This window comes from Cryptomeria japonica, chromosome 10 (genome assembly GCF_030272615.1).
Source record: "Cryptomeria japonica chromosome 10, Sugi_1.0, whole genome shotgun sequence".
NCBI classification, from domain to species: Eukaryota; Viridiplantae; Streptophyta; class Pinopsida; order Cupressales; family Cupressaceae; genus Cryptomeria; species Cryptomeria japonica.
The window spans coordinates 279,439,378-279,466,031 of NC_081414.1; the positions used below are offsets into that span (position 1 = coordinate 279,439,378).

Consider the following 26,654-nt stretch of genomic DNA (forward strand, 5'->3'; position numbering starts at 1 on the left):
ATAGTGGTAGAGGATGAGAAATATGATGAAGTCCCTTAATCTACTTTAGATATGGAAAAGAGGGTCATAGAGAATTTGAATGCTCAAATTATAATATGCAAGAGTAGAGATAAGGAGAGCAACCCTATATTAAACCTAGCCCAAGCCAAGGAAGAAGGAGTTGAAACTCAAGCTCCACTAAATGTTGGAGAGAATCTCATGATGAGAAAAGCGATGGTGATTCTTGAAAGGGATCAAATATAGACAACTGATAGTGAAGGTTCATGGATTTGAACAAATATATTTTGAACCAAATGCACCTTAGGATGAAAGGTATTCCATATCATGTTGATAACCTGGCAATTATGAAAATATGATATCCAGGGAAATGGTAGAAAGTTGAACTTCCAGTGTGAAAAACATCCCCATCCTCATCGTATTGCATTTTTAAAAAATGGTTATGAAGTCATTTTCAATAAGAGATGCTTAATCAAGTTTTAAATAGGGAATACTTATAAAGATAAAATGGTGTGATGTCATCCCAATGGATGCATGCCACAAGTTACTGAGAAGACCATGAAAATATGATAGAAAAGCTATGCATGATGGGAAAAAAAAGACATATACTACCTAGTAGATGGCTCTAAAATAATATTACTACCTCTCAAGGATGAAGGGAAGACTAAGACTATGTTGACCACAAAAGAGCTTATCAAAGAAATGAAGGTAACAGGGTTTTGGTATGCATTGATGGCCCAAAGAAGAGAAGATGAAGAAGTATCAATATCTACAAAAGTTCTAGAAGAGTCTTTTGATATTGTACCAAATGAGTTACCTGATGGTCTACCACATAAAAGGGATATTCAACATCATATTGATCTAATTCTAAAGGCATCTCTACCTAATTAAGCATCCTAAAGGATGAGTCCTACACAATATGCAAAGCTCAATAACCAAGTGACATAATTATAAAAAAAGGTGTTGTGAGGGAAAGAATGAGTTTGTGTGCTATACTGGCATTATAAATTCCTAAAAAATATGGTACATGGAGGATGTGCATAGATAGCAAATCTATCAATAAAATCACCATCAAATATTGTATTCCGATACCTCACCTAGATGACATGATGGTTGTGCTTGCAGGAGCTAAATATGTTAGCAAAATTAATTTCCAAAGTGGCTACCACCAAATTTGGATTCAAGAAGCAGATGAATGGAAAGCAACATTTAAGATTAGATATGGATTGTATGAGTGGATAGTGATGCCATTCAAATGATCTATTGCATCTAGTACCTTAATGCGACTAATGAATATTGTGCCACGACCTTACATTGGCAAGTTTGTTGTAGTTTGTTTTGATGTCATTTTAGTATTTAGCAAAAGTAAGGAGGAGCACCTACAACACTTAAGGATCATATTAAGAGTGTTAAGAGTAGAGAAACTTTATGCAAACCTGAAGAAATTCAAGTTTATGCAAGAAAGTCTAGTTTTTTTTTGTTTTGTCATCTCTATAGAGGTGTCAAGATGGATGTAGACAAGGTCAAGGCAATGTTGGAATGACCAATTCCAAAAAGTATGATAGAGGTAAGAAGTTTTCATGGGTTGGCTATATTTTATCGCAAGTTTATTAAAAATTTGAGCAACATTGTATCACCCATAACCGATTCTACCAAGGGTGGGGAATTTCTATGGACCAATGAAGTTCATCAATGTTTAAGTTTTATTAAGAAGAAGGCAACTATATCTCACATACTATCATTTCCATATTTTGATATAGTTTTTAAAGTGGGTTGTGATGCCTCACATGTAGGCATTGGAGTTGTACTTCGTCAAGTTGGTAAACTCAACACTTTTTTTAGTGAAAAGTTGAATGATGTAAGAAAACTATTCTACCTATGATTTATATTTTTATGCAATTGAGCAAGCATTAAGGCATTGGAGGAATTATCTTATGTCCATGGAGTTTGTGTTGTTTACATATCACAATGCATTGAAATATCTAAATACTCATAAGAAGTTGAATAACAAACATGCAAAATGGGTCTCTTTCTTACAGGGTTATACATTTGTTCTGAAGCATAAGTTAGCTAGGCAAAACTAGGTTGTAGATGCTTTGAGCAATCATGTTTTCCTTTTGTAAACTATGGAATATGAGATAATTAGGTTTGATACTATAAAGGGACATTATGAATTAGATAATGATTTTTGTGAGATTGTGGTACTATTGAAGGATCTAGTAGCTAGTTTAATACAACACATTAGGTGTGAATATTTTATGTGATGACTACCTCTTAAAGGGAAACCAACTATATATTACAGTTGGATCTATGAGAGAGAATATTATTTGAGAGCTTTATAGTAGCAAATTAGCTGCACATTTTGGTAGGGACAAGATAATAGCTTTGATTGGAGACAAGTACTAGTTGCCAAAGATGAAGTGAGATGTCACCAGGTATGCGATGAGGTGTAGAATTTGTCAAAGGGTTGAGGGACACTCACATAATATAGGATTATATATGCCATTACCAATACTTATAGGACCATGGATAGATTTAAGTATGGATTTTGGGTTGGGATTGCCAAACACACAATGGGCTAATGATTCTATTTTTGTTGTTGTCATTTTATTGCTTGCAAGAAAACTAGTATTGCAAGGTGTGCACCCTTGGTCTCCTTGTACTGTGCAACGTAGCACTCAGGTTTGTGGCATGGCTTAATTGCCTCTCGTGAATTCATTAAGTCTCGCGGTCGTATTGGACATTAAAATGTTGATCTTTTGGTGCAACTGCAACTGTGTTTCTAACAAGTGGTATCAGAGCTTGGGTCATGGGTTCAAACCCCTTGCTTGCACTGGGGAGATTGTTGCAAGGTTTTCTCCCTTGGTCTCCTTGTGTTGTGCAACATAGCGCTTAGGTTTGCGACATGGCTTAACTGCATCTCGTAGATTCATTAAGTCTCATGATTGTATCGGGCATTAACAGGTCAATGTTTTGGTGCAATGACTACTATAGTTATAACAACTAGTGATGCAACTAGGGTGGCAGACATTTTTTAGAGAAGTTGTTAGATTATGTGATGTTCTTAGGACTATCACCTTTGATAAAAATACCAAGATTTTGAGTCACTTTTGGAGGACTTTGTGGAATAAATGGGAACTAAATTATAATTTAGTAGTGCTTATCACCCACAAACAGATGGGTAGACTGAAGTTGTAAATTGGAGCTTGGGAAATCTATTAAGGTGCATAGTTGGTGAAAATCCTAGAAAGTGGAACTTGACACTACCTCAAGCTGAATTTGCCTACAACAATTTAGTAAATAGATCTATAGGAAAGTCCCCTTTTCAAGTTGTCTATGGAAGGAATCCCCAAGCTGTGTTAGATTTGGTATAGTTACCCATTCATAACAGAATCAGTGATGATGGAGAAGCCTATGCTGGGCATCATTAACAATTACAAAATGATGTGGGACTGAAGATAGAAATGAGCAATAATATGTACAAAGTTGCAGGTGATGCTAGTAGAACAAATAAGATTTTGGATAAAGGTGATTTAGTCATGGTTTATCTAAAAAGGGAATGATTTCCCATAGGTACTTACAACAAATTGAAGTACAAAATGGTTGGCCCTTACAAGATTACTAAGAAGATTAATGATAATGCCTACGAGGTAGATCTACCAGAGCATTTGGATATTTCACTTGTATTTAATATTTTAGACTTATATGCTTTCCATGGTGAGACTCATGATAAGGACAGTGAAGGTGAAGTTGATTGGCAACACCATATTTTGAATAAGAATAAGGAGAAAATTGCACAAATACTAGACAAGAATATCATTACCACTCAACATGGAAAATTCAATAGGTATTTGGTATAGTGGGAAGGATTATCACCAGTAGATAACACCTTGATTACAAAGGGGGAGTTGAAGAAGTTTGATAAAGGCAAGTGGGAGTAGTTTGAGGATAACAACTTGTGGGAGCTTCATTCTTTTCAATCGAAGGAGAATGATGCAAGGGCTTGAAAATGAGTATTTTCTATTTTTTCCTACACTTTAGTAAGTTGATTTTTCAGTTTTTTTCGAACTCGTGATTGTTATTAGTTTAGAAAGTTGGCAATTCATGTCAAAGTAATGATTTTTAGATATGTAGAAGTTTTCATGATTTTTTGGATATGTTTACAAAGATGGAAATTTGTGTCAAAGTTATGATTTTTAAATATTTAGAAGTTTTCATGATTTTTTGGATAAGTTTAAAAATTACCCAAAAAATGGAAAATTCTAAAAGCTGTCAAAAACTGCCAAAAAAAGATAATTTCAAATTACTTGATATTGTAATTTCTTTGGGTTGTAGAAACAAATTGCACAAGAAGAATAGTAAAGGAAAAATGGATCCATTCTAGTGCCTCTTAATGTTTCTATTAATGGTGTCATTGATAATTTGAATTGGCTACATTAGACACTATGGGCAGTGGCATTATATTGGCCAATTATTTTATAGTATTCCTTCTCTAAGATATCGATGGATATATCTTTAGCATGTACCTGATTGTGGCACAATTTTATCAATAGTGTTCATGGTTGATTTTTCACAAGTTTTCATTAAAGTTGTAGATTATGTGCAAAAAATAGCAAAGCCAAAGAAAGCAACCAATGTTGGAAAATTTCTTGTTTCCATAAAAGAGGAGATTTTAAAAAGAACCCAAGGTGATCCCCGTGGAAAAGAATATAAAAGGGGAACTCGATAAATTTGTTGAAACCAAGAAAGTCCAATTGTAATGTAACTATCCAAATAAAAAAAGAAATGATCATGGGTTTGTTCATTTCCCTTCTCGTGAGGAAGTTTTGGCATGTATGAAAGGTGAAATGAATGAGTAAGCATGCTAGACACGATAAAAGTATATGATGACTGACTAACTCCACTATCAAACAAATGCAAACTATCTCTTTCTATGATAGTGACATGAACTGAGGGAAATGACATTAACTACTAAATGTGACAGAAAACTTTGAAACTTAATACAATATTGTAGCAAAATAGTTCTTTACAAGACCCGAGATAAATCCTTAAACCATATAATCACAATGAAAGTTTTATTTCTGTATTAAGCTACAAAATGTTTACTATTCATCAATTGTTGGCCTTTGTTCACCTAGCACAAAATAGACCCAAACACAACCTTTAGCTAATGCTTTTGAATCCACCCAATCCTGTGATGAATCAATGACACTCTTCCTTACGCCTCTATCTCTTCCTCTTCAGGAAACAATGACACTTCCTCCTATTGTTCTCTCTTCTCTCTTTCCTTGTGTTAATTGTTAGAGTTATCTTGTATTAGCTAATAATTATTTATTTAATTATTAATCTATTAAACTCTACGCTTAAGCTAAACTTAGGCATTTAATAAATATTGTAGGTATTTAATACACATTATCCCTTTAGGGTTGCTATTATCCTTTTATAAGGATTGTATTGTACTTGTTCATTCAATTGATTCCCTTTCTGAATGATAATCTTCTTCTTCAGAACATTTATGCTTTTTTGCTTTATGTGCCTCCATTCTTCTCTTGTGACAAGTATTTGCATGCAGGTGTTCTTGGGATCTCTGAAGTTGTATTTCCTCAACTTCTTCATGGTATCAGAGCCTACATCTGCTGCTACTTGTTCTTGATTTTTCAGAAGATTTTTTGGAGGAGGGTTTCAAGTTTTTTCAGAGTTTTATATTGGATCTGGGGTATTTGTTTTGTTTTTGATCATTTTGGGCTCAAACGGACCTCATTGTTGAGCTCAGAATGCCCCAAAACGCCCATTTCCATATAAAGTTTGTCAATTTTTGACAATTTTGGGTTCTAAAATTTTTTCTTTGGTTTTGCCTTTTTTGGCACGAATTTCGAGAAATTTGTCAAAAAAATCATTAAAAAAATTTAGAGCAGTTTGGGCCAAAACAAACCTCATCATTAGCTTCCAAAAGGCATTTCCATTCATTTTGATATATAATTCGACCTATTTCGGTGACAAGTGCATCTAGGCCATGATTTTTCATTGGCATGCTTTACGAGGCACAAAAATCCATACGGCTGTACCTGCAAATGCGTCAGAAAATTTTCGTCAAAAAAAAAAAAAAATTAATTTAATTTTTTTTTTTTTAAAACCCTTTTTATGCCCAAAAAGTAGAGTTTTTTTTTCTTTTGGTCATATCTTGGGCATACGGAGTCGTTTTTTCGAAAACAAATAGGCGTCAGAAAGTTGGTTCCGAGCCGGACCTCGCCATATTGGTAATTTTTTCCAATTTTACTGTTTGACTGTGCTTTTTTCCAGTCAAATTGGGGTCTCATTTTTGCACTCCGGGAGCCATAAAATAAGCATCCGAACTTCGTTTTTCGAAAACTTTATATCGTTGGAAAGCTTATTCTGTGCACTTTCCAATCATATGAGTTTTATTTCCAGATTCTACTCCATGCATATTTTATTCAGTTTTTTGTTTTTCAGCACTCTAGTGGATGTCTTGGTTGTTTCAGGTCCTAGGATCTCTTCTCTGGGTAGGATGTCTCTATTTTTGTTCTCGTTTTTATTTCCAGTCTTCTTATCATTGTAGCTTGTATTTATGCAAACGCACTAAGATAAAGTGTCATCATGCATTGTTTACATGGAATCTTGCACCTCTTGTGCCTAATTGTACGTGCACTACTTATAAAGTGCCATGAGGGGGGTTGATGTTTGCCTTGTTTGCCATCTACCATTGTCTAGTGAGTGTTCATTCCATGACATTCACCTCATGATGTGTGTCAAGTGAGTGTTCCTTCCACGACACCATGTACTTTCTCTGCACCTTTGATGTTCCTAGTTCTTCATCATGTAGTTCTTGTTGGCCATTCTTTTCAGTGTACCTGTCCCTCTCCCTTTTCAGCATTATGGGGAGGTTTGTCCTGTTGGTTCTAATGCTTCCTTGGTTCGATTGATCAGCTCTTCAGGCTTTGGTGTCTCATGCCATCTATATCTTCGAGTTTAGTTGTTTGCCTTTGTTTGCCATCTGATTCGAGTAGTGCCATTTGAGGGCACTCATGCAGATTACAGTCTTCTCTACCTGGTCATGTTCTATTTCAGTGGAGGTTCTTTAGATCAGCAGTTACTCTTCGACAGTGTTTGCAGCTATTTCCTGCTTCAGTGGTGTTCTTCTTGTTTTTCCATCTCTTTTTGGAGTAGAGTTTTTTCCCACGTGGTTTTCTTTATTTCTCCGGTTCATAGAGATTTGGTTGTGATTGGGTACCTCATCAGGCCTTGTTGCCGGGACCCAAATTTGCCTTCATCATGTAGTTGCATTTTTTGCTTCATGCATTTAGTTTTTTAGCTACTCCCTAAGTTCATCTTAAGGGGGGGTGTTAGAGTTATCTTGTATTAGCTAATAATTATCTATTTAATTATTAATCTATTAAACTCTACGCTTAAGCTAAACTTAGACATTTAATAAATATTGTAGGTATTTAATACACATCATCCCTTTAGGGTTTATTTAGGGTTGCACACCTTTAGGGTTGCTATTATCTTTTTATAAGGATTGTATTGTACTTGTTCGTTCAATTGATTCCCTTTTTGAATGATAATCTTCTTCTTCAGAACATTTATGCTTTTTTGCTTTATGTGCCTCCATTCATCTCTTGTGACAAGTATTTGCATGCAAGTGTTCTTGGGATCTCTGAAGTTGTATTTCCTCAACTTCTCCATTAATTTGTTCTTGTTGACCTGTTTGAGCATTCACCTCTTATTGATGTTTTCTAGTATGTTCGACCTTTAAATTATCTTCATTGAGGTCAATCTCTTTTTTTTTTTTCCTTCCTCTTAATTCTCTTTTTCTTTTCAATCCTCTTTTCCCATCTTTTCTCCTGACCACAGTTATTGTTCACAGTTGTGCACTGTTTCTCCAACTCCTTTCCAAACTTCCCTCTCTGTCTTCTCAAATCGATCATGCTTTCACCAACCGTCTCACACCATTCCAAAAACTATCCCCAAAATTGACTCCAAACTGAATTTGCGCAAATAAAATGAAATAAAATAAGAAAAACAAAACTTGTTTGATGCTCCTACATTAGTATAATGTTTTGTTAAAAATAGTTCCAATTGATGCATATTCGAGAAGAGAATTCTATGAAAATGACGACAATTGCATTAAGTTCTATATTTAGTATGTTGCAATATAAAGGTTTAATGAGCACAACATTTTTCTGAAAATATGTCGCAATTACATAATACAGAGTGTGGTATTTTGAACAAAATATTAACTAGTTGACCAATATTTTGGTTTAAAAATGTTTCTATTGGAGTAGCTTATGGACAATAATGGGGAATTATTTTCATCAAAGGGGGGAATGTAATAATCATACAAATGTAGAATATGTGTTGTAGGGAATAGCGTATCATAAATAGAGGATTTCACAAAAATATTTTGTAGGTAGATTCAGATTATAAAAAGTTAAAACAGAGCATGGTTAATAGAGAATGGACTAAACAAAATTAGGACAGAGTGTTGAAGCTAGGAGTCACGAATGATATTTCAAATATCTTGAGAGTTTAGAAATTTTAAATGTACATAGGAGGAATTTTAATTGTGAAATGATGTTTTTTAATCAAAGGGCATTTTTTACTCAAGCGTTAATGTGTTGCAACCAAGTAAAAATGTAATAATGCAACAAAATTAAAATAGGTAATATGCAATAATGATTCTATTTTTCACCATTGTCTAGGTGAAATATAAATGGTAGTCAGTGGGTTTTACCAAGGGGATTTTTTTTTCGTCCAAGGTAAAGGTGCAACAAAACAAATATTTCCCATTAAATGAAAATAATTTTCACTTGAGGAGTAAAGCGAAGAAAAATAAGGACAAAAGTTATTGTTTCAAGCAAAACGAAGGCTATTTATTAAAGGTGAATATGGCAAAGAGGGAAATATTTGTGACAACCAAATAAAGGGAAGGGGATAGGTGTCAATTGGAGATATGATCTAGAGGCTTCTTATTCCTATATCTTCTCATTCTTTCTTTTTTTTAAAGGGTTATGAAATTCTATATTAGAGAAGTAGGATAGAAGAGTGTTGAGGATGAGTCATAGACATAATGTGTAAATTGTAATTAGTTGATTCTATGAGCATATATTAGCTAGTTTGCAAAACATTAATGGTTCTGCCTCGATGTTGTGTCTAGGTTGTACACTTTTATTCATATTAATTCAATATATCAAGTATATTTGGGTTTGTCATCATAGATTCCCTGTGATTGTGTTATTTTCTTATTGTTCTCTTCAAGTTAAGAGTTAGATTACTTTAATAAAATAACAATGATCTAGAGGGATAAGTTGGATATGTAAGTAGATTTCCTTCAAAATATTTATATCGAGTCAAATATTAGTGCTTAATCTCTTATTTTAATGCTCTTGAATATGATATGATGATCATGCCATGTCTTTCTTTGTTACGTGTCATATTGAAATGATTCTAATATTATGTTTATCCAATTTATTTAGCGGTAAAACTATTTCACTTTATGCTTAAATAATATTTGTACCCGCATTTGTTGAAATTCATAGAGTTTAACTCTCAAATTTATGGGAAGAATTACTTTCTTCCCATAGATTAGTTCATATGTAGAAAATCATGTATTTTCTTTCCATGTGAAATTGTAGGCCATTATTTCTTTTAGTAGATTAGTTGCCTAATTGTTTCAATTATCCATATTTGTGTTTATGAATATATTTTGTAATTCTTAGTTGGTGACTTTGACCTATTTATTGGATTGAGAGTGGTAGCGAGATAATTTTCTTTGACTGACTTGGTATTGATACATAAAGGCTTAAATAACATTTGACATGAACTATGGTCATTAATAAGATACAATATATTAGGATTCTACTAATCATAAAATGCATTCCCATACATGAAGTCAAACTTCTTATCTTGAAACTCTCAAAGCTTGTAATTTTGTCCGTTTGACGACACAACCAATGCAAACCAAAATATATTTCTTTTCCTTTGATACTAGGCTGATGGGCATGGTGAAACCCAATCCATCTCAAAGGTTATACAACTTGTTGAGGATGAAGCAACATTTTATTTGAATGAGTGGGTTTGTGGGCCCATTGACATTGGTCATACTACTTAATGTATTGTGTCATGTTTTTATTCCTTAAGAGCTAGTTATATTGGATGTCCATAAGCTTGTGCATAGTTCTTCTAGTTGATTAATGCTCTTTAGATGGTTGCATAAAGTTACAAAGTGTTGGGATAAATAGTTACAATAAAATGTATGAGTATTATATGAGAATTAGGTGTGCTATATTTTAAAATTTATGTTCGAGGAAATGTGTTAAATTTGCATAGAATCAATTTGTTATTGTTTAAAATTAGTATCCTTATTTTGATGATATATCATAAACTATATTATCTTAAAAAAACTATATGATTCAAATCTTAGTAGTATAGGCTTTGTCCTAATTTCCATGAAAACTATCTAAACTGTATGGATGTAATTTGTGTCATGTGAGAATGATATGTCATAATGTAAAGTACTTCCATTTATCTTATTGATACTTGTGTTTTTCAAGGCAGTGTCTAGAGAGACTATTTAAGAGTTTGTTAACCTGATGTTTGAATATGTTGTCATAGTTCAAACTCTTTTAGTAGGTTGGATCAATGGTAAAGAGCAACATTAAAGGAAACATATATTATAAACATGCATATCGCCTATATGTAGATGATACTCTTGCTCCCATTAGAAATTGAAGTATGAGCTAATGATTTCTTTATTTATATGTATTCCTAGGTAGACCAATTAATCATACATTGAATATCTTTCAATGACATAAAATAGAAGCGTGAACTATACAAACATGTTTTAAGTTATCATGACAACTAGAGAAGGGGATGAGAGACTTACAATTTGAATTGTGAGTTTAAAGTTCAGTAATACTCATCCCAAAATTGAACTAAGGTGATCTTGAGCCACTAAAAATAAACATTTAGGAAAAATGATAATTTCGATGTAAGGATTGAATATATGGAAATACTTACAACTAACCATAATGATTAGTAAATAAGTAATATTTGAGAATTAATATAAATTAACATAAATAAATATGGACAATGATCAAATCATGAATCAAAATTAACACATGAGTATGCCACTTATTAATATGTTATTACTTGTTAAACAACTACATCAAAATAAATACAAAACTAAATGAAAAATTACCTAAGTACTAATTTTATTATTAAAATTTTATCAAATATATATTATTTTACACGTTCGATGATGAAAATTATTGTAAGTTCATACTTAATTTATAGTTGGTTAGAGTACGTAGAACTTAAATATTGGAGCATTGAATTTTATGATGAAGTGAAGTTTTCATATCATTTTATATTTTTAAATTATGATATATTCTTTGAAATTTTTTTATAAATTTTATTTCACGTAATAATCAATTATTAAAGGTTAAATGATAGTATTTAATGTTTAAACTCGTGTAACTTTTTATTTAAGAATTAACATAAAAAATAATTTGTGTATTAATTTGTTCAAAAATATATAGTTAATTTTTTTAATATTAATATTTTTTTTTTTCTAAAGCATGAAGATGATCTTGAAGAAGTATTCTGAAAGCTTTACTGGAATTTTGAATATTGAGGTAAATATTCACAACCATTTTTTTCATATATATATAAGAAGTCATTTATTTTAATACAGAATGCTTATTATTTTTGCAAGCTATCACAAACCTACTATTAGAAATTATTTTACAATTTTTTCATTCATTAAATACAAATGACACAAATGAATAGAAATATATGAAAATTCATTACATAGATATCAATATATTCTTTAAGTATAAGTGTGATGGTAAAAAATGGGATCGAGTAGTTTATGACCAAATCTCACTTTCATCCATACATTGGAATATGAAAGAGTCTAAGGAAGCGATTCACTTTGACTTCCTCTCATGAAAGAGAGTCAAGGAATACTGTTAGGGTTTCTATTTATTTTCTGGTATGAAAGAGGAATGGTCAAATGTAAGATGAAAACAAACTAAACTAGTAGAAGTAATGAAAACAACTAGAACAATAGTAAATAATAGTTGGATGGAGAAATGAAACTGAGAGACGGAGTACAGATCTGATAAGGGAATTCTAATGTGCACTTGATATTGAAATTTGAGCCTAATTGAGTTGGACAAGAGCACTGGGCACTTTGGTCCCCATTATTGTACTGTGCTAGAAACTGGAAATCTACATGTTAAAGTGCTCTAGATCTAAACTACCAAAGTTTTCAACTGATAAAGGGGGACCAAGGTGCTGGGTTCTTTGGTCCTAGGACCAGGGCGCAAGGCGCTGGGCACTCCGGTCCCAGACGTTTGGGTCATAATTCTAAAACTAGATCTGTGACTATTGATTAAGACTTTTCGAAAGTTGACATCTCTGATGAAAAACTGTCCCTGTACCTACACTTTGAAAAATAGTGTGTATGCGGCTATATAGGGTTTTTCCTTAATCAAACCCCTTGTTTTGGTGATTTATACCTCCACAAATAGCCAATGTAATATTGAAAGGTGTGTGTGCCCTAGAATCTCATGTGTTTGTAAAATTCCTATGAGCTAAAATGTAAACTTTAGTTTTACCCTATGTTCGGAGTAAAAGACCTAAATAAATGTAAATGCAATGCTTCAAATCACAAATGCAATGTAGATCTAAAGCAATAATGTAAATCTGAAAATGAATGATATATAGATCTAAAAACTCACTTAGAGATATGAAAATAACATGAAACCATACCAAACCCTAAGAGGGAGGAACAATCTAAGCAATAGTTGGTGATCTCCTTATTATTCTTCAACATCTCTTAAGATTCCATGATTGGTGAAAAAGGTTGATGAAGACTTGATTAATGATGAATTTGTTGATTAAAGACTTCACATAAACCTGTACTTTCACTTCAAAAAATGATCTCCTTTAATTGCTAGAGAATGTATTCTCAAATCAGGGGAAGGAAAAGGTTTTATACATGAAACCCTAACTTTAATTTTGATCATAGGATGACTTATAATTGATGAAAATTGACACAAAGAAGGATTTAAACATTATAATACTGCCAAATTAAGCTCCCAAAAGTTGAGGAGAAAAAGTCAGAACCAGAATGGTACCATTTTGGTCTGGCCGACTTTTTTCCAAATTTCTAGCAATTCAAGATATCATGATTGTAAAGTCAAATCCAACACGGTATGTCAATCCAAGGTGGTTTAGATATGCAAAAATATGCCTTGAAGATGAGAATTAGGACTTTATTAGGATTAAGTAAAATAAAATAAAAAAGGATGCGGTCAGGGTTAAGGGCCCAATTTTATAATATGTGAATTGATGAGAGAGGACTTTAGATTTAATTAAATTAATAATTAAATGTATAAAGGAGCCTCATAAATGCAAGATGCAATAGGACACACAAAGGGGGGTGCTAACCTAAGCGTGGACTTGGACAAACTTAATTAAGGGTGTACAATTTATAACACTACAATAAGCATGTTTTGTTTCTACACTTGATAAGTCTCTTTTATTTATAAATAAATAGAGTCAAACGAAAATGAAAGCCCATTGGAGGATTAGTAAGTTATAAGGTATGCAACTAAAACCTTGAGATAGATTTCTTATTTGCAAAATAAATAAATAAATCATGAGTTAATGGACATTTGAAAAGTTAGTTTTTGATTAAGATAAACAGGTTTTGAGGGGACCCAAAACCCCTTGCAACAGGTTTTGAAGGGACCTGAAACCCCTTACAACATGTTTTGAAGGGACCTGAACTCTCAGATTTTACCAAGATCTGAAACCCAAAACAGACAGCTGCAAAAGATACATCAGAGATAATTAGCAACCTAAAAACAACCTATCAACAAAGAGATACCAATGAATTCTAGCTAAAAAGGGAAAAGGCCAAAACCTTTTACTAGCACAAGGGTTTTATCAAGGCTCCCTTAACCTTCAACAGATACCAAGGGTTTTTACAAGCACCCATAACCTAATTAATGAGTTTTACAAGGCTCCCACAACTTGAATTGGGTTTTGAATTGACTCCCACAACCAACAACATTATGGGTTTTGAAAGGGATCCCAAAACCCACAAGTTGAAACCATTAGAGAAACTCCATCTGAAAATCGGGTCCCAACCAACAAAGCATTTTTCCACCTCCATAGGAAAAGGACCAAACAATAGTGAGGGTAAATTAGGCACCCTCAGCAAACCAGGGGTTTTACCAACTCCCCTAACTAGAAGCAACATCATCAAGCCACAAACCACAAAGCCTATTCCTAACCAAAACCAAAGACTGGCCAGAGTGGGCCCTTTAAAACTGCTAGCATCCAGCCTGTCCATGGGTTTTACAAGGCTCCCACAACCCACAAGTTGAAACCATTAGAGAAAATCCATCTAAAAGTCAGGTCCCAACCAAATAAGCATTTGTCCACCTCCATAGGAAAAGGACCAAACAATAGTGAGGGTAAATTAGGCACCCTCAGCCAACCAGGGTTTTTACCAGCTCCCCTAACCAGAAGCAATATCATCAAGCCACAAACCACAAAGCTCGTTCCTAACCACCAAAGACTGACCAAACTGGGCCCTTTAAAACTGCTAGCATTCAGCCTATCCATGGGTTTTACAAGGCTCCCACAACCTGCCATGACCCAAGCAAGATCCAAAAAAATAAGTGTTAAGAAATAATCTATAACTAGAGGGTTTTGAAAGGCTCCCCAAACCTTCAAGTTGGGTTTTGAAATGGCTCCCAAAACCAGCTGAATGAAGCCAACAAACACAAAGCATCTGATAGTAACCACTCATCCAGGAAAGCTCCTTTCCACCTCAATAAGACAGGGACCCACCTCTATAAGGGCTGAAGAGACGCATACCATCAGCAAAAAGATTATAGCTTCAAACCACCAAACAAAGTCCAGCAACCAAGAAACAAGACCATAATGCTTAGCTGGACAAAAGGGTTTTGAAAAGGCTCCCAAAACCATCAGCAAGAGAAGAGGCATAAACCAGTTAGACTCCACGTAGGAAAGATCCACCAAAATCTCCACCTCCATAGGAGAAAAGTGATAGAAACCTAGAAACAAGGAGAGAGAAGCATTCAAGTAGCGAGCCTCAAAAAATAGGGCAACCAAAGCCCCCAGCAACATCCATCAAACAAAACTCAGCCCACCACTCTTCCCCTCAATAGAAGAATGATCCACCTCTATAGGTCAGTCTGAGAAAAGCGGAAAGATAAAAACTTGAACTTCAATAGAGAACCTCTTGAAAAAAACAAAAAAAATGACCCACCCACAACAATCAAGAGGATTCCTGAAAAAGTATAATTGCAGGGTGGAGAAAACCTCCCACACAAAGGCCCCCTATAACAATAAGACCCACTCCAAGAGAAAAAGACAACCTGAGTGGAGAGAAGTGATGCAGGAGCATCCCTGGTTCACAAGAATCTTGCATCAACCAAAAACATTTTCCTTTCTGTTTTGTTTGTAGTTTCAATTTTCTTTCTGTGTGTCCCAGTTTTGGCTCACTAGATCCTGTAGAGTTGGATTCTACTTGCAGACTTGATCATCTTTCTTGTTTTCAGACCACATCTCATTTGGATCACTTTCCGACAAGATATCACTACCGGTTTCCATGACAGTTTCTTGTTACCGGTTGCCTGAGACCTATTCTGGTGATCTACAACAACCCATTCCGAAGCTTGCGGAGCCTTGAGCGTTGATTTTGATATTCATTGGTGTGTGGTTGACCTTCTTCGTTTCAGCCTTTGGATTTTTCAGAGGAATCTCTTGGCGGAGCTCGACCTTGTTCATTTTGCATGTTAGGTCTTGTTCTTCGGGTTTTGATATCTTTTGGGCTGACTGAATCCTTTGGATCGATATATATATATATATATATATATATATATATATATATATATATATATATATATATATATATATATATATATATATATATATATATATATATATATATATATATATATTTGTAATCATGCTTTAGAATGGAATCAATTAGGATCTATCAGAGTATCAAATAGATAGATTATGCCTAGAAGATATCTTTCAATTCAAGGTCTCGGTTGTGACCTATTCTGCTAGACCTGTGTGCCGGTATGTTGTAACCCGGTTGTTACCGGTTGGATGTAATCAAATTTCATGCAATAAAACTATCTGTTCTGCATTGCCTCCATCATATTTGTGTGTTTCCGTTGTGTTTACTCTTGTTGACCGGTCCTGACTGATCTCCTTGAGGTCCCTCCTCACTAGTGACTACTTCAAGTGGTATCAGAGCAAAGTTTTGTTCCGGAGGTTGCGTGTCTTGAATTTTTGTTGTAGGGTGGCAGATTGCGGATCCGACCTGCAATTGCAGAGAACTAGCGTGAATCAATGGCGCGAAGAGGAACTAGGAATAATGGAGCGCGTGGGAATGCAGACCCTGTTGTGAGGAATAGCAGCCCGGTTAGAAGCTGTGGAGACAACCCAGAGAAGAGGCTGACATATTGAAGATGTAAGCAAAGATGAAGGAGAAGAAGCCTTGGCATAACGAGTAAACCTATAGGCAGTTGATCCAGATGAAGAAAGGTTTTTAAGGGTTTTGAGTAGGGCAAACACTAAACCTCATTTTATCCCACCGGAATATGATAGGAATTTAGATTCAAATGAATTGATGGATTGGATCTCGGAGATGGAGAAGTATTTTTATTTTGAAAACACTACAGAAGCAAGGAAAGTGAAATATGCCTGTACTCGGTTGAAAGGTCATGCATCTCTTTGGTGGGAGCATTTGCAAGTTTATAGACAAAGAAGAGGTAAAGAAAAGATCGAGACATGGGATCGGATGATTGCTAAGTTCATATCAAAGTTTGTCCCGGTGATTTATCAAGTGGATTTTTTTCAGAAATTGCATAACCTGAGATAGAAGGAATCTAGTGTGAAGGAGTACACCAAAGCATTTTACAAATTGAACATCAGATCTGGACTATTGATGATGAAGTTGAACAAATTGCAAGATATTTGAATGGATTACGAATGTCTATACAAGATGAACTCAATATGATCAAATTGGAGAGTGTTGAAGAGGCTTACTAGTATGCACTAAAGGCTGAAGAGAAATTGAACAAAAGACATGAACAGAGGTGGAAGGTTTACCGGAGGAAGATTTCAAGGAGGAAGAGGAACCAATATAAATTAGAATAAGGACAAGGAAGTGAGCAAAGAAGGTAATTCGTACTAGAAGGATGATAGAAATTTCTACCGGAGGAGAGAACCGGATGGTTGCTGAAATGAGAACTTTGGAAGACAAGACAAGAGGACATTTAAAGAAACTTGCTTTAAGTGTAGAGGAGAAGGACACCATGCATTTAAATGTAAGAAGACATAGGCTACTAGAAGAGTAGCAGTGGTGGAAGAAAACCCCATCGGGCTAGACAGTAAACCAGAAGATGGAGAACTGTTGATGGTGAGGAGAGCTTTGTGTCACACCAGAGGAGATGAAGAACCATTGCAAAGGAAGAATCTGTTCAAGACCAGATGCAAGGTATCTGATAAGTGATGTAAAGTTGTTCTTGATAGTGGTAGTTCTGATAATCTTGTTTCAGAAGAGATGGTGAATAAGTTGAAATTGGAGAGATTGAAACACCCTAAGCCTTATCAGATAGCATGGATTCAGGATGAACGTAAGTTGTTAGTAAGTGAACAATGTTTGGTAAAATTCAAAATAGGGAATTATCATGATGAAGTTTTGTGTAATATTATGCCTATGGATATTTGTCATCTTTTATTGGGAAGACCTTGGTAGTTTGATAGACAGGCAATACATGATGTGAGGAAGAATACATACACTATTGTGGCCAATGGGATGAATCAAACCTTGTTACCTTTGAAGAGTGAAGTCTGTACAAATACCATAATCTGTTTAGTAGATGGAAGGAAATTCATGGTTCGACTGAGACATGAGAATGTGTGTCTTGCCTTAATTCCTAAGAAGACCGAGACATCGAAACTAGAAGGAGAACACCCAAAACATATAAGAGATTTGCTGATAGAATATGAGGACATCATTTCAGATAATGTACATGATGGATTGCCACATGTTAGAAGTATTAGTCATTGGATGGACTTGGTTCTCGGAGCTAGTTTGCTTAACATAGCTGCACACAGGTTGACACCGACAGAGAATGAAGAACTAAATAAACAAGTGCACGAGCTGTTGAAGAAGGGTTTGATCAAGGAGATTTTGAGCCCTTGTGTAGTACCAGTAGTATTAGCACCTAAGAAGAATGGATAATAGAGGATGTGTACCGATTCAAAAGCAATAAACAAGATCACAATGAAATATCGGTTTCCTTTGCCTAGGATGGATGACATAATGGACTGTTTGAGTGGAGCAAAATACTTTACAAAGATAGATTTGAAGAGTGGATATCATCAGATCGAGATCAGAGAAGGTGACGAGTGGAAGACAACATTTAAGACAAATGAAGGACTATATGAATGATTGGTGATGCCTTTTGGATTGACTAATGCATTGAGCACTTTCATGAGGCTGATGAATGAGGTATTGAATAAATTCTTAGGTAAGTTTGTTATTGTGTATTTGGATGACATTCCGATTTTTAGTAGAACAAAAAAGGAGCTTTTTGCAGTTAAGACAAGTTTTACAGAGGTTGAGAGAAGAAAAGTTGATCAATATCAAGAAGTGTACTTTCATGAAGGATGAGCTAGTCTATTTAGGATTTGTGATATCAAAGGATGGTTTGAAGATGGACCCTGAGAAAGTGAAAACCAATGTTGAGTGGCCTACATCAGAAAGCATTGGAGAGGTAAGATCATTTCATGGATTGGCTAGTTTTTACTGGAAGTTTATCAAAAATTTCAGTCCAGTTTGTAACCCTATGACTAAGACCATGAGAGGAGATCGAAAGGAATTTAAGTGGACCACCAGAGCAAACAAAAGTTTTGAATTGTTGAAGCAAAAAGTGACTGAGAAACCTGTGTTAGCTTTACCGGATTTCAATAAGGTATTTCAAGTGGATTGTGATGCAAGTGGAACAACAATAGGAGTAGTTTTGAGTCAAGAAGAGAGAGAAGTAGGTTATTTCTGTGAGAAATTGAATGATGCCCAGAATAGATATTTAGTGTATGATCATGAATTTTATGCCATAGTTCAAGCCTTGAAGAAATAAAGACACTACTTGTTGCCTAAGGAGTTTGTGTTGTATATAGATCATCAAGCTTTGCAATATTTGAACAGTCAGAGTAAATTGAATCAGAGACATATGAGATGGGTAGAATTCTTGTAGAGTTACACCTTTGTGTTGAAACATAGAAGTGGGAAATCTAACAAAGTTGCTAATGCATTGAGTAGGAGAAGGAATTTGTTGATAGAAATGAGAGTGAAAGTATTAGGTTTTGAAGATTTGAAGACCTTGTATAGTGAAGACCCGAATTTTGCAGAACCTTGGAAAGCATGTAGAGAACTGGTTATGATTGATAGGAGCAAATGGTTGGATTATTTCATTCAGGATGAGATGTTATTCAAGGGAGTTCTATGAGAGAGAACCTAATAAAAGAGAAACATAGTGGAGGTTTAGCTGGACATTTTAGCATTGACAAAATAGTTGCATTGGTGAGTGAGCAGTACTTTTGGCCCCAGATTCTTAAGGATGTTAAGAGATATGTGCAGAGTTGTAGCGTTTGTCAAGTTGCAAAAGGTAGTAGTCAGAATGTGGGATTGTATAAACCTTTGATAGTACTGGTAAGACCTTGGGAGGATATAAGCATGGATTTTGTACTTGGATTGCCTAAAACATCAAGAGGGAATGATACTATATTTGTGGTAGTAGATATATTTCCAAAGATGGCTCATTTCATACCTTGTAAGAAGACATCAAATGCATTACATGTAGCAGACCTATTTTTCAAGGAAGTGGTGAGATTGCATGGATTACCTAAGAGCATAGTTTCAGATTGTTGACTATTTTTGGAGAACACTTTGGAAGAAGATGAAGCTAGATTTGAAGTTCAGTTCTACTTTTCATCCACAGACTGATGGACAAACAAAAGTTGTTAACCGGAGCTTGGGAAACTTGTTGAGATGTTTAGTGGGAGATAAAACCAAAAGTTGGGATTTGATCCTTGCACAAGCAGAGTTTGCCTACAACAATTCAATGAATAGAAGTACCAGAAAAACACCTTTTGAGATTGTTACCTGAGTGCATCCTAGAGGAATAGAAGAATTGAGAGATATTAGCAATGAAGATCGGAAGAGTTTAGAAGCAAAAGATTTTGCAGATCACATGGCAGCATTGCATATTCAGGTTAAACAACATTTGGAAGACATGAACAACAAATATGAAGAGAAGGTAGATGAGAAGAGAAGACATAAGGAATTTGAAGTTGGCGATGGAGTGATGGTATATTTGAGAAAAGAGAGATTCCTGGTTGGAACTTATAATAAGTTGCCGATGAAGAAGTTTGGACTGTCTAAGATTTTGAGAAATTTCAGTTCTGGAAATGCATATGAAGTGGAGCTACCAGATAGTCTAAGTATTTCACCTATATTCAACATTGCAGATCTTCATGAGTATCATGAACCAGAATTCAATGAGGACAATGTTGTAGACTTTGAGAAAAAATTGCCCCAAAAGGAACCGGATCAGATTGAAGAGATTTTGGATAGTAGGATTGGGCGTAGTACCCGGAAAGGTCAGTACAAAGAATATCTTGTGAAGTGGAAGAGAAGGCCAGTTGAAGATTCATCTTGGATTTCTTAGGTAGAGGCAGACCACCTTGGTTTCCCTCTGACCCCAGCAAAGTGAGAGGCTCACTTTTCATTAACCCCGGATGTCTGATGTAGGAGCATCCCCGGTTCACAACAATCTTGCATCAACCAAAAACATTTTCCTTTCTCTTTTATTTGTAGTTTCAGTTTTCTTTCTGTGTGTCCCATTTTTGGCTCACCAGATGCTGTGGAGTTGGATTCTACTTGAAGACTTAATCATCTTTCTTTCTTTCAGACTACATCTCATTTGGATCGCTTTCCGACAAGATATCGCTACCGGTTTCCATGACAGTTTCTTGTTACCAGTTGCCTAAGACCTATTCTGGTGGTCTACCAGAACCCATTCTGAAGCTTGTGGAGCCTTGAGCATTGATTTCGATGTTCCTAGGGATGTGGCCGACCTTCTTCATTTCATCCTTTGGATTTTTGAAGGAATCTCTTGGCGGAGGCCGACCTTTTTCATTTTGCACGTTAGGTCTGTTCTTCAGGTTTTGATCCCTTTTGGGCCGACTGGATCCTTTGGATCAATATATATATTTGTAAGATCATGCTTTAGAATGGAATCAATTAGAATCTATCAGGGTATCAGATAGATAGACTGTGCCTAGAAGATAGATCTTTCGATTCAAAGTCCCGGTTGTGACCTATTCTACCAAGCCTGTGTGCCGGTATGTTGTAACCCGGTTGTTATTGGTTGGATGTAATCAAATTTCATGCAATAAAACTATCCGTTCTGCATTGCCTCCATCATATCTATGTGTTTCTGTCATGTTTACTCTTGCTGACCAGTCCAGACTGATCTCCTTGAGGTCCCTCCTCACCGGTGACTGCTTCAAGAAGAGCCCAAGATCCCAAGAAGGATTCAAGCAACCATACCTCCACCCGGATACCAAACTTCCCGCTCACACCTAGACGTGAGTAGGGAAAAGAAACTTCCAGGATAGGGGCACAACACAGCCTTACCAAACCCACCACCAAGAGCCACAACAAGACCCGCATAGCATCCAACACAACCACACACCCTAACCGCGTAGGAAGACCACAGCGAGGAAGCAGCAGACATACACCGAGGGAGAGTCGTCCAAGGAAACATCGCCACACCGCACACACCCCTGCACGCAATAGAGACATGGACATCTTTGTCTTCAACAAAAAACCCGACAATAGAAGCCCTAGCACCGTATAACACTCCATGTCAATCGCACGCACCAGCCATAAAGCTGGGCAAAGCCACCACAATCAACTGATCCTATAGCAAAACCGCACGATCCAACGAGGCCGCTGACATACACCATCCACAAAGCCCCTAGACTGAGCCAACAACAGGAAAAAAGAAGGGCGACCACAACACTGAATGGCCACCAACCGACCCCTTTCCATATGGATCCTCATTGCCTTCCTCTCTTGCTTCTTCTCCCGCAACCCTAGTCTCCCCTGCACCTCGCGCGTGCTGCGACATTTCAAATTTTTAAGAGATGGGATGTGACATTTGAAAAGTTAGTTATTCAATTAAGTAAAAAATAAAACTTAAAATTAACTATAGATTAAAATCTATTTATTTTGAGCTTCATTTATTTGTTTCGTTCTTATTAAGTCTTTTCTTGCCTTAATTTTTAATAAAGATCATGCTTTGAGTTTTTTTAGTTTTTAGTAATATCTATAAGAAAACTTTTCAAAATTATTGTTAAGTGATTGTAATAGTTCCTTCTTTAAATCATTTTCTAATCAATTATATATTTCATTATTTTTACATGATAATCTACAATGGTCTCATTTTATTAATCAATCTCTTCCAAGTATTAGATCATAAGGGACTAAATAGGTGACAAGAAGAGTAGTTTAAGTTTCTAAGGTTCTAGTTTTGAGGGTTTGATTCTAATTTTGGCTAAGAAACTATTTTCTAAAATTGGATGTCTTATCTACCGTAAGGTGTATTTAGTGAACATACATCACCATTTGGATATTTTTAGGTTCTCTAGGAGTATTCAATTTACCCATATTTGATAGTTTTTCATGAGTCCAAAATAAAATTACATACAATAAAAAAATTGCTTTTCTAACATATAAATATATCATGCTATTGTATATTAAAATTTGGACCCTAATCTCCTAAATTTAGCACAATTTAATTTTACATATATATATATATATATATATATATATATATATATATATATATATATGTATATGTATACATATATATATATGTATATGTATACATATATATATATGTATATGTATACATATATATATATATGTATATGTATACATATATATATATATGTATATGTATACATATATATCTATATGTATACATATACATATATATCTATATATATATATATATATATATGTATATGTATACATATATATGTATATATATGTATATATATAGAAGTTTATATGTTTTCAATTAAGTTAAGTGGGGAAGGCCCCAAATACATACAATTCAACACTTAAAACTTTCAATCAAAAATTGGGCTTGGAGAGTAAGCCCCCAAAATTGAAGAGTTTTAACCAAATAACCACAACAAAATATAAACGTAAGAGTCTAGAGAGCAAGCATCACAACAAAAAAATAACAACATAGTACTAGAACTAAGAACAACCTAAGAAGCTATAGGAGAACTAAAAAATATAGTGCCAACTGCCAAAAATTCCTTTTCAATCCACCTCCCATGCAAGTAGGTTGTTGTTCTTTTACATCTTTGACCTTCTAGCATCCCTTATAGTAAATCCCTTTCATTTTTTGTTATTCTTGATCCTCTTAGAGACACTGCTAACCTACATAACACAAATCTATATGAGGAATCAATTTATCTTTATTAGGTACTGTATACTACCCTTCAACTTCCTTATCCAATGTGATTTTTTTCACATCCTAGACAATTCTGAGGTGTCTTCAAGTTCTCAACTCTAGCACTAAGGTCTTCCATCTGCACAATGGTCCTCTGCTAATCATATCATTCCTTTGTTTTCCCTTCAGTGTCGAGGTCCTCATCTTCCCCAAAATCCTTAAGGTTGTTTAGTCTTTCCAAAGCCTCATTTCATTGTCTTCCCATAGGGGACAAACGGGATAAAGAGTTTTCTAGATTTGAATCAACTAGGTCCTCTTAAGTTTCCTAATTTCTTTCAGAGCCAATCTCATTCAAGGTAGAGTCCTCAAATATCTCTCCATTCTACTCTTCAAAGGGGCTTTCTTAATGCCCTCCACAATTTTTGTAGTTGTAGATAACCTGGCCAATCTAGCTAATTTATGCTCCCATGAAGAGTTAGTAATGGTATCTTTATCTAGCTCACTATCAAATAGGTTAATGAGAGACAAGGGATAAATAAAAGGGATGTATTTAGAGGACATGCAAATCATTTTTCTCTTACCACTCATAGGCTTAGAGTGACCACAACTAGGGTTTGTCTAAGTTTGCTTCCCTTTACCTAAGGTGATCTTGGGGGCAATATTCACAACTAGAGGGGGAGTATCACAACCCAAGTTTTGAACTTATTTCTTAGGGGAGCTTAGTAGATCTTTTCTAAGGGAAATGACATGTGAGGAAAATGACACCATATATACAGGTGATTCTTTTTTTGAAATTGCAGGGAAGAGAAAGGCTATGGTCAAGGTTGTCACAAGAATTATGGGGAGGGCTCAAATTCACAACATGGGTATTATCCAAATAAAATTTTTAAAGATTTTAAATCAAACCTTGATGGAATTGGGGATAGACCCATTTGAACGCACATTTTTCAATTGAAGAATAGAGAAAGTAGGGGAAACTTATTGGTTTGTGATGGTAGAGATGATTCAATAGAGGGAAATGGTAGTTGTGGACCATGGTGAACCTTTCTTTTAGGGTAAAGTATTTAATTAGAGGGTAGCTCACAATACCCCAATTAGATGGTAGGTCTAGGTTAAACCTATTCTAATGCATTTTTAGGCATTCACTTCTTTCCAGAAAATCTCCAAGCAGTCTTGATACACTTTCTTCTAGCTCAACCTAGGAACTTTTTCACCTTTGCAATTAAGGCCTACAACTTGGTCAATGAGTTCCTCTAACACTTCCATTTTAATACCCCTAACCTCGACTTTACCATTCCTCCAAATTCTCATGAAATGTGAGGATAACTCCTCACCACTCCCAATCATGGCTTTAAAAAATAAAGTGATTCCACCTTTGTTGAAGATATCTCAAACCTAGGCATTTTTCTTGAGAGAAGCAAACAAGGTAGGTTCAACCCTCAATCTTGTGCCACCCATGGTAGTGCCTCTTTCAATCTAGAAGTTAGAAACAATATCAACAAGACCCAAAACTAGAGCAAAAGATTTAGTGATGACTCTTTTTGAAATATCAACAAAATAAATAATACAAGCTGCCAACAAAGATTCATTTGATTTTATATTTTGAACTACAACTTTCTATAAGTAGTGATAATTATAATCTGTCTCTCTCTAGGTATTTTTATACATGTTTCATGTGCAAATGAAAATATCCTCTGACGCCAAATCCCAAGGGTAGATAGCAACATCACATTTTCTGCTAATTCTTAGCCCAAAATTTTGAAAATCATCAGGACATGACCCCATCATATCAACCTTCATTGGGTCACCCCACAAGTAGTGCCAAAAGGCCATCCACATCATTTATAGGTATGTGTAGGTCAAGATGTGGTACCAAAATAGGGTCTTAAGATGACACTTTTTTTATAAAAAGTTAGCAAAGTCTAAACTTTGATGACAAATTGAACATAGTTACACTCCAAATTCAAAGATGCAACAAAAACAATAATTAAAGTACTCCAAGTATAGTCTCTAAAATACTAATTTGTTTTGAAAACAGTGGAGATTAAGGGTTTGAAAAAGGGGGCCACAAAAAAGTGGTCATATTTTTATGCAAAAACCATAACATAGCATCTATTGTGGCCTCCCTAAAATGTTAATTTTTTTTTTGACTTTTTAAAATCACATTAGTGAAAAATTAGCTAACACCTTATAGTTTATGCTGGATTTTTTGGTTAATTTTTTAATGAGTATATGAATTTTTTACTAATTTTCGAAGTGGACACATCTTGAAAAAATTAAAATTTGAGTGTGCTCCCCCTAAAATCATTGAAAGCGAATAAAAAATAAAAACGTTTTTTGTAAGGTGTGTAGAATGGATTCTAGTTTCTAAAAATGTAAGTTGCTTCAAAATTAGATGGCTGTGTAAAAACTATACCCAAAATAGCACACATTGGTTTTCAACTAAAAACAGTCACACTAAAAAAATAAATTAAAGATGAAAGCCTTAACAAAATCAAAATGTGAAAAAACATTACGTGGTTGGATAGCTAAGAGAGAGCATAAGGACACTATGGTGTTTTTTTAAATTTGCAATGAAACATGTGCAAACCTAATGGATAGCATGGCCAAAAATATGTGATTTTTTAAATCTTCTAATAAAAACACATCTTAGGCTTGAAATGGTCTCCAACCCTTTCAGTTGGATGCCCAAGTACAATCCAACCCTAAGGGTTTGTGTATTCCAATGAAAACAATTTGGCAAGTGCCAAATGTAGCGCTTGCACTATTTGGCACTCGCCAAATTCAAAAAGTGCAGTTTTCACATTTGGCAAGTGAGAAATTTGGTGCTCGCCAAATGTGAAAAATGTACTTTTTTCATTTGGCTAGTGCCAAATTTGGTTCTGGCCAAATGTTTTGAATAGGCAAATTGTATGAGATGTTGTGAATGGGCAAATGTTCCAATTTGGACATAGATTAAACCAAATCCCTAAAGAAGAATATATACATGAAATATGACATTTAAGTATTTTTCACATTTCATGTGTATATACATGA

General features: G+C 34.9%; 1 protein-coding gene across 5 annotated transcripts in view; it reads left to right on the plus strand.

Annotated features, from left to right (window-relative positions):
* The window catches only part of LOC131075949 (MADS-box protein JOINTLESS-like), a 93,948-nt gene that overhangs the window by 26,611 nt on the left and 40,683 nt on the right, over positions 1-26,654 (plus strand). For all 5 annotated transcript variants that reach the window (XM_059211987.1, XM_059211986.1, XM_059211985.1 and 2 more), the window contains one exon: positions 11,594-11,651. In XM_059211987.1, coding sequence (XP_059067970.1) covers positions 11,594-11,651 — 58 coding nt within the window. The remainder of the gene's footprint in view (positions 1-11,593; positions 11,652-26,654) is intronic.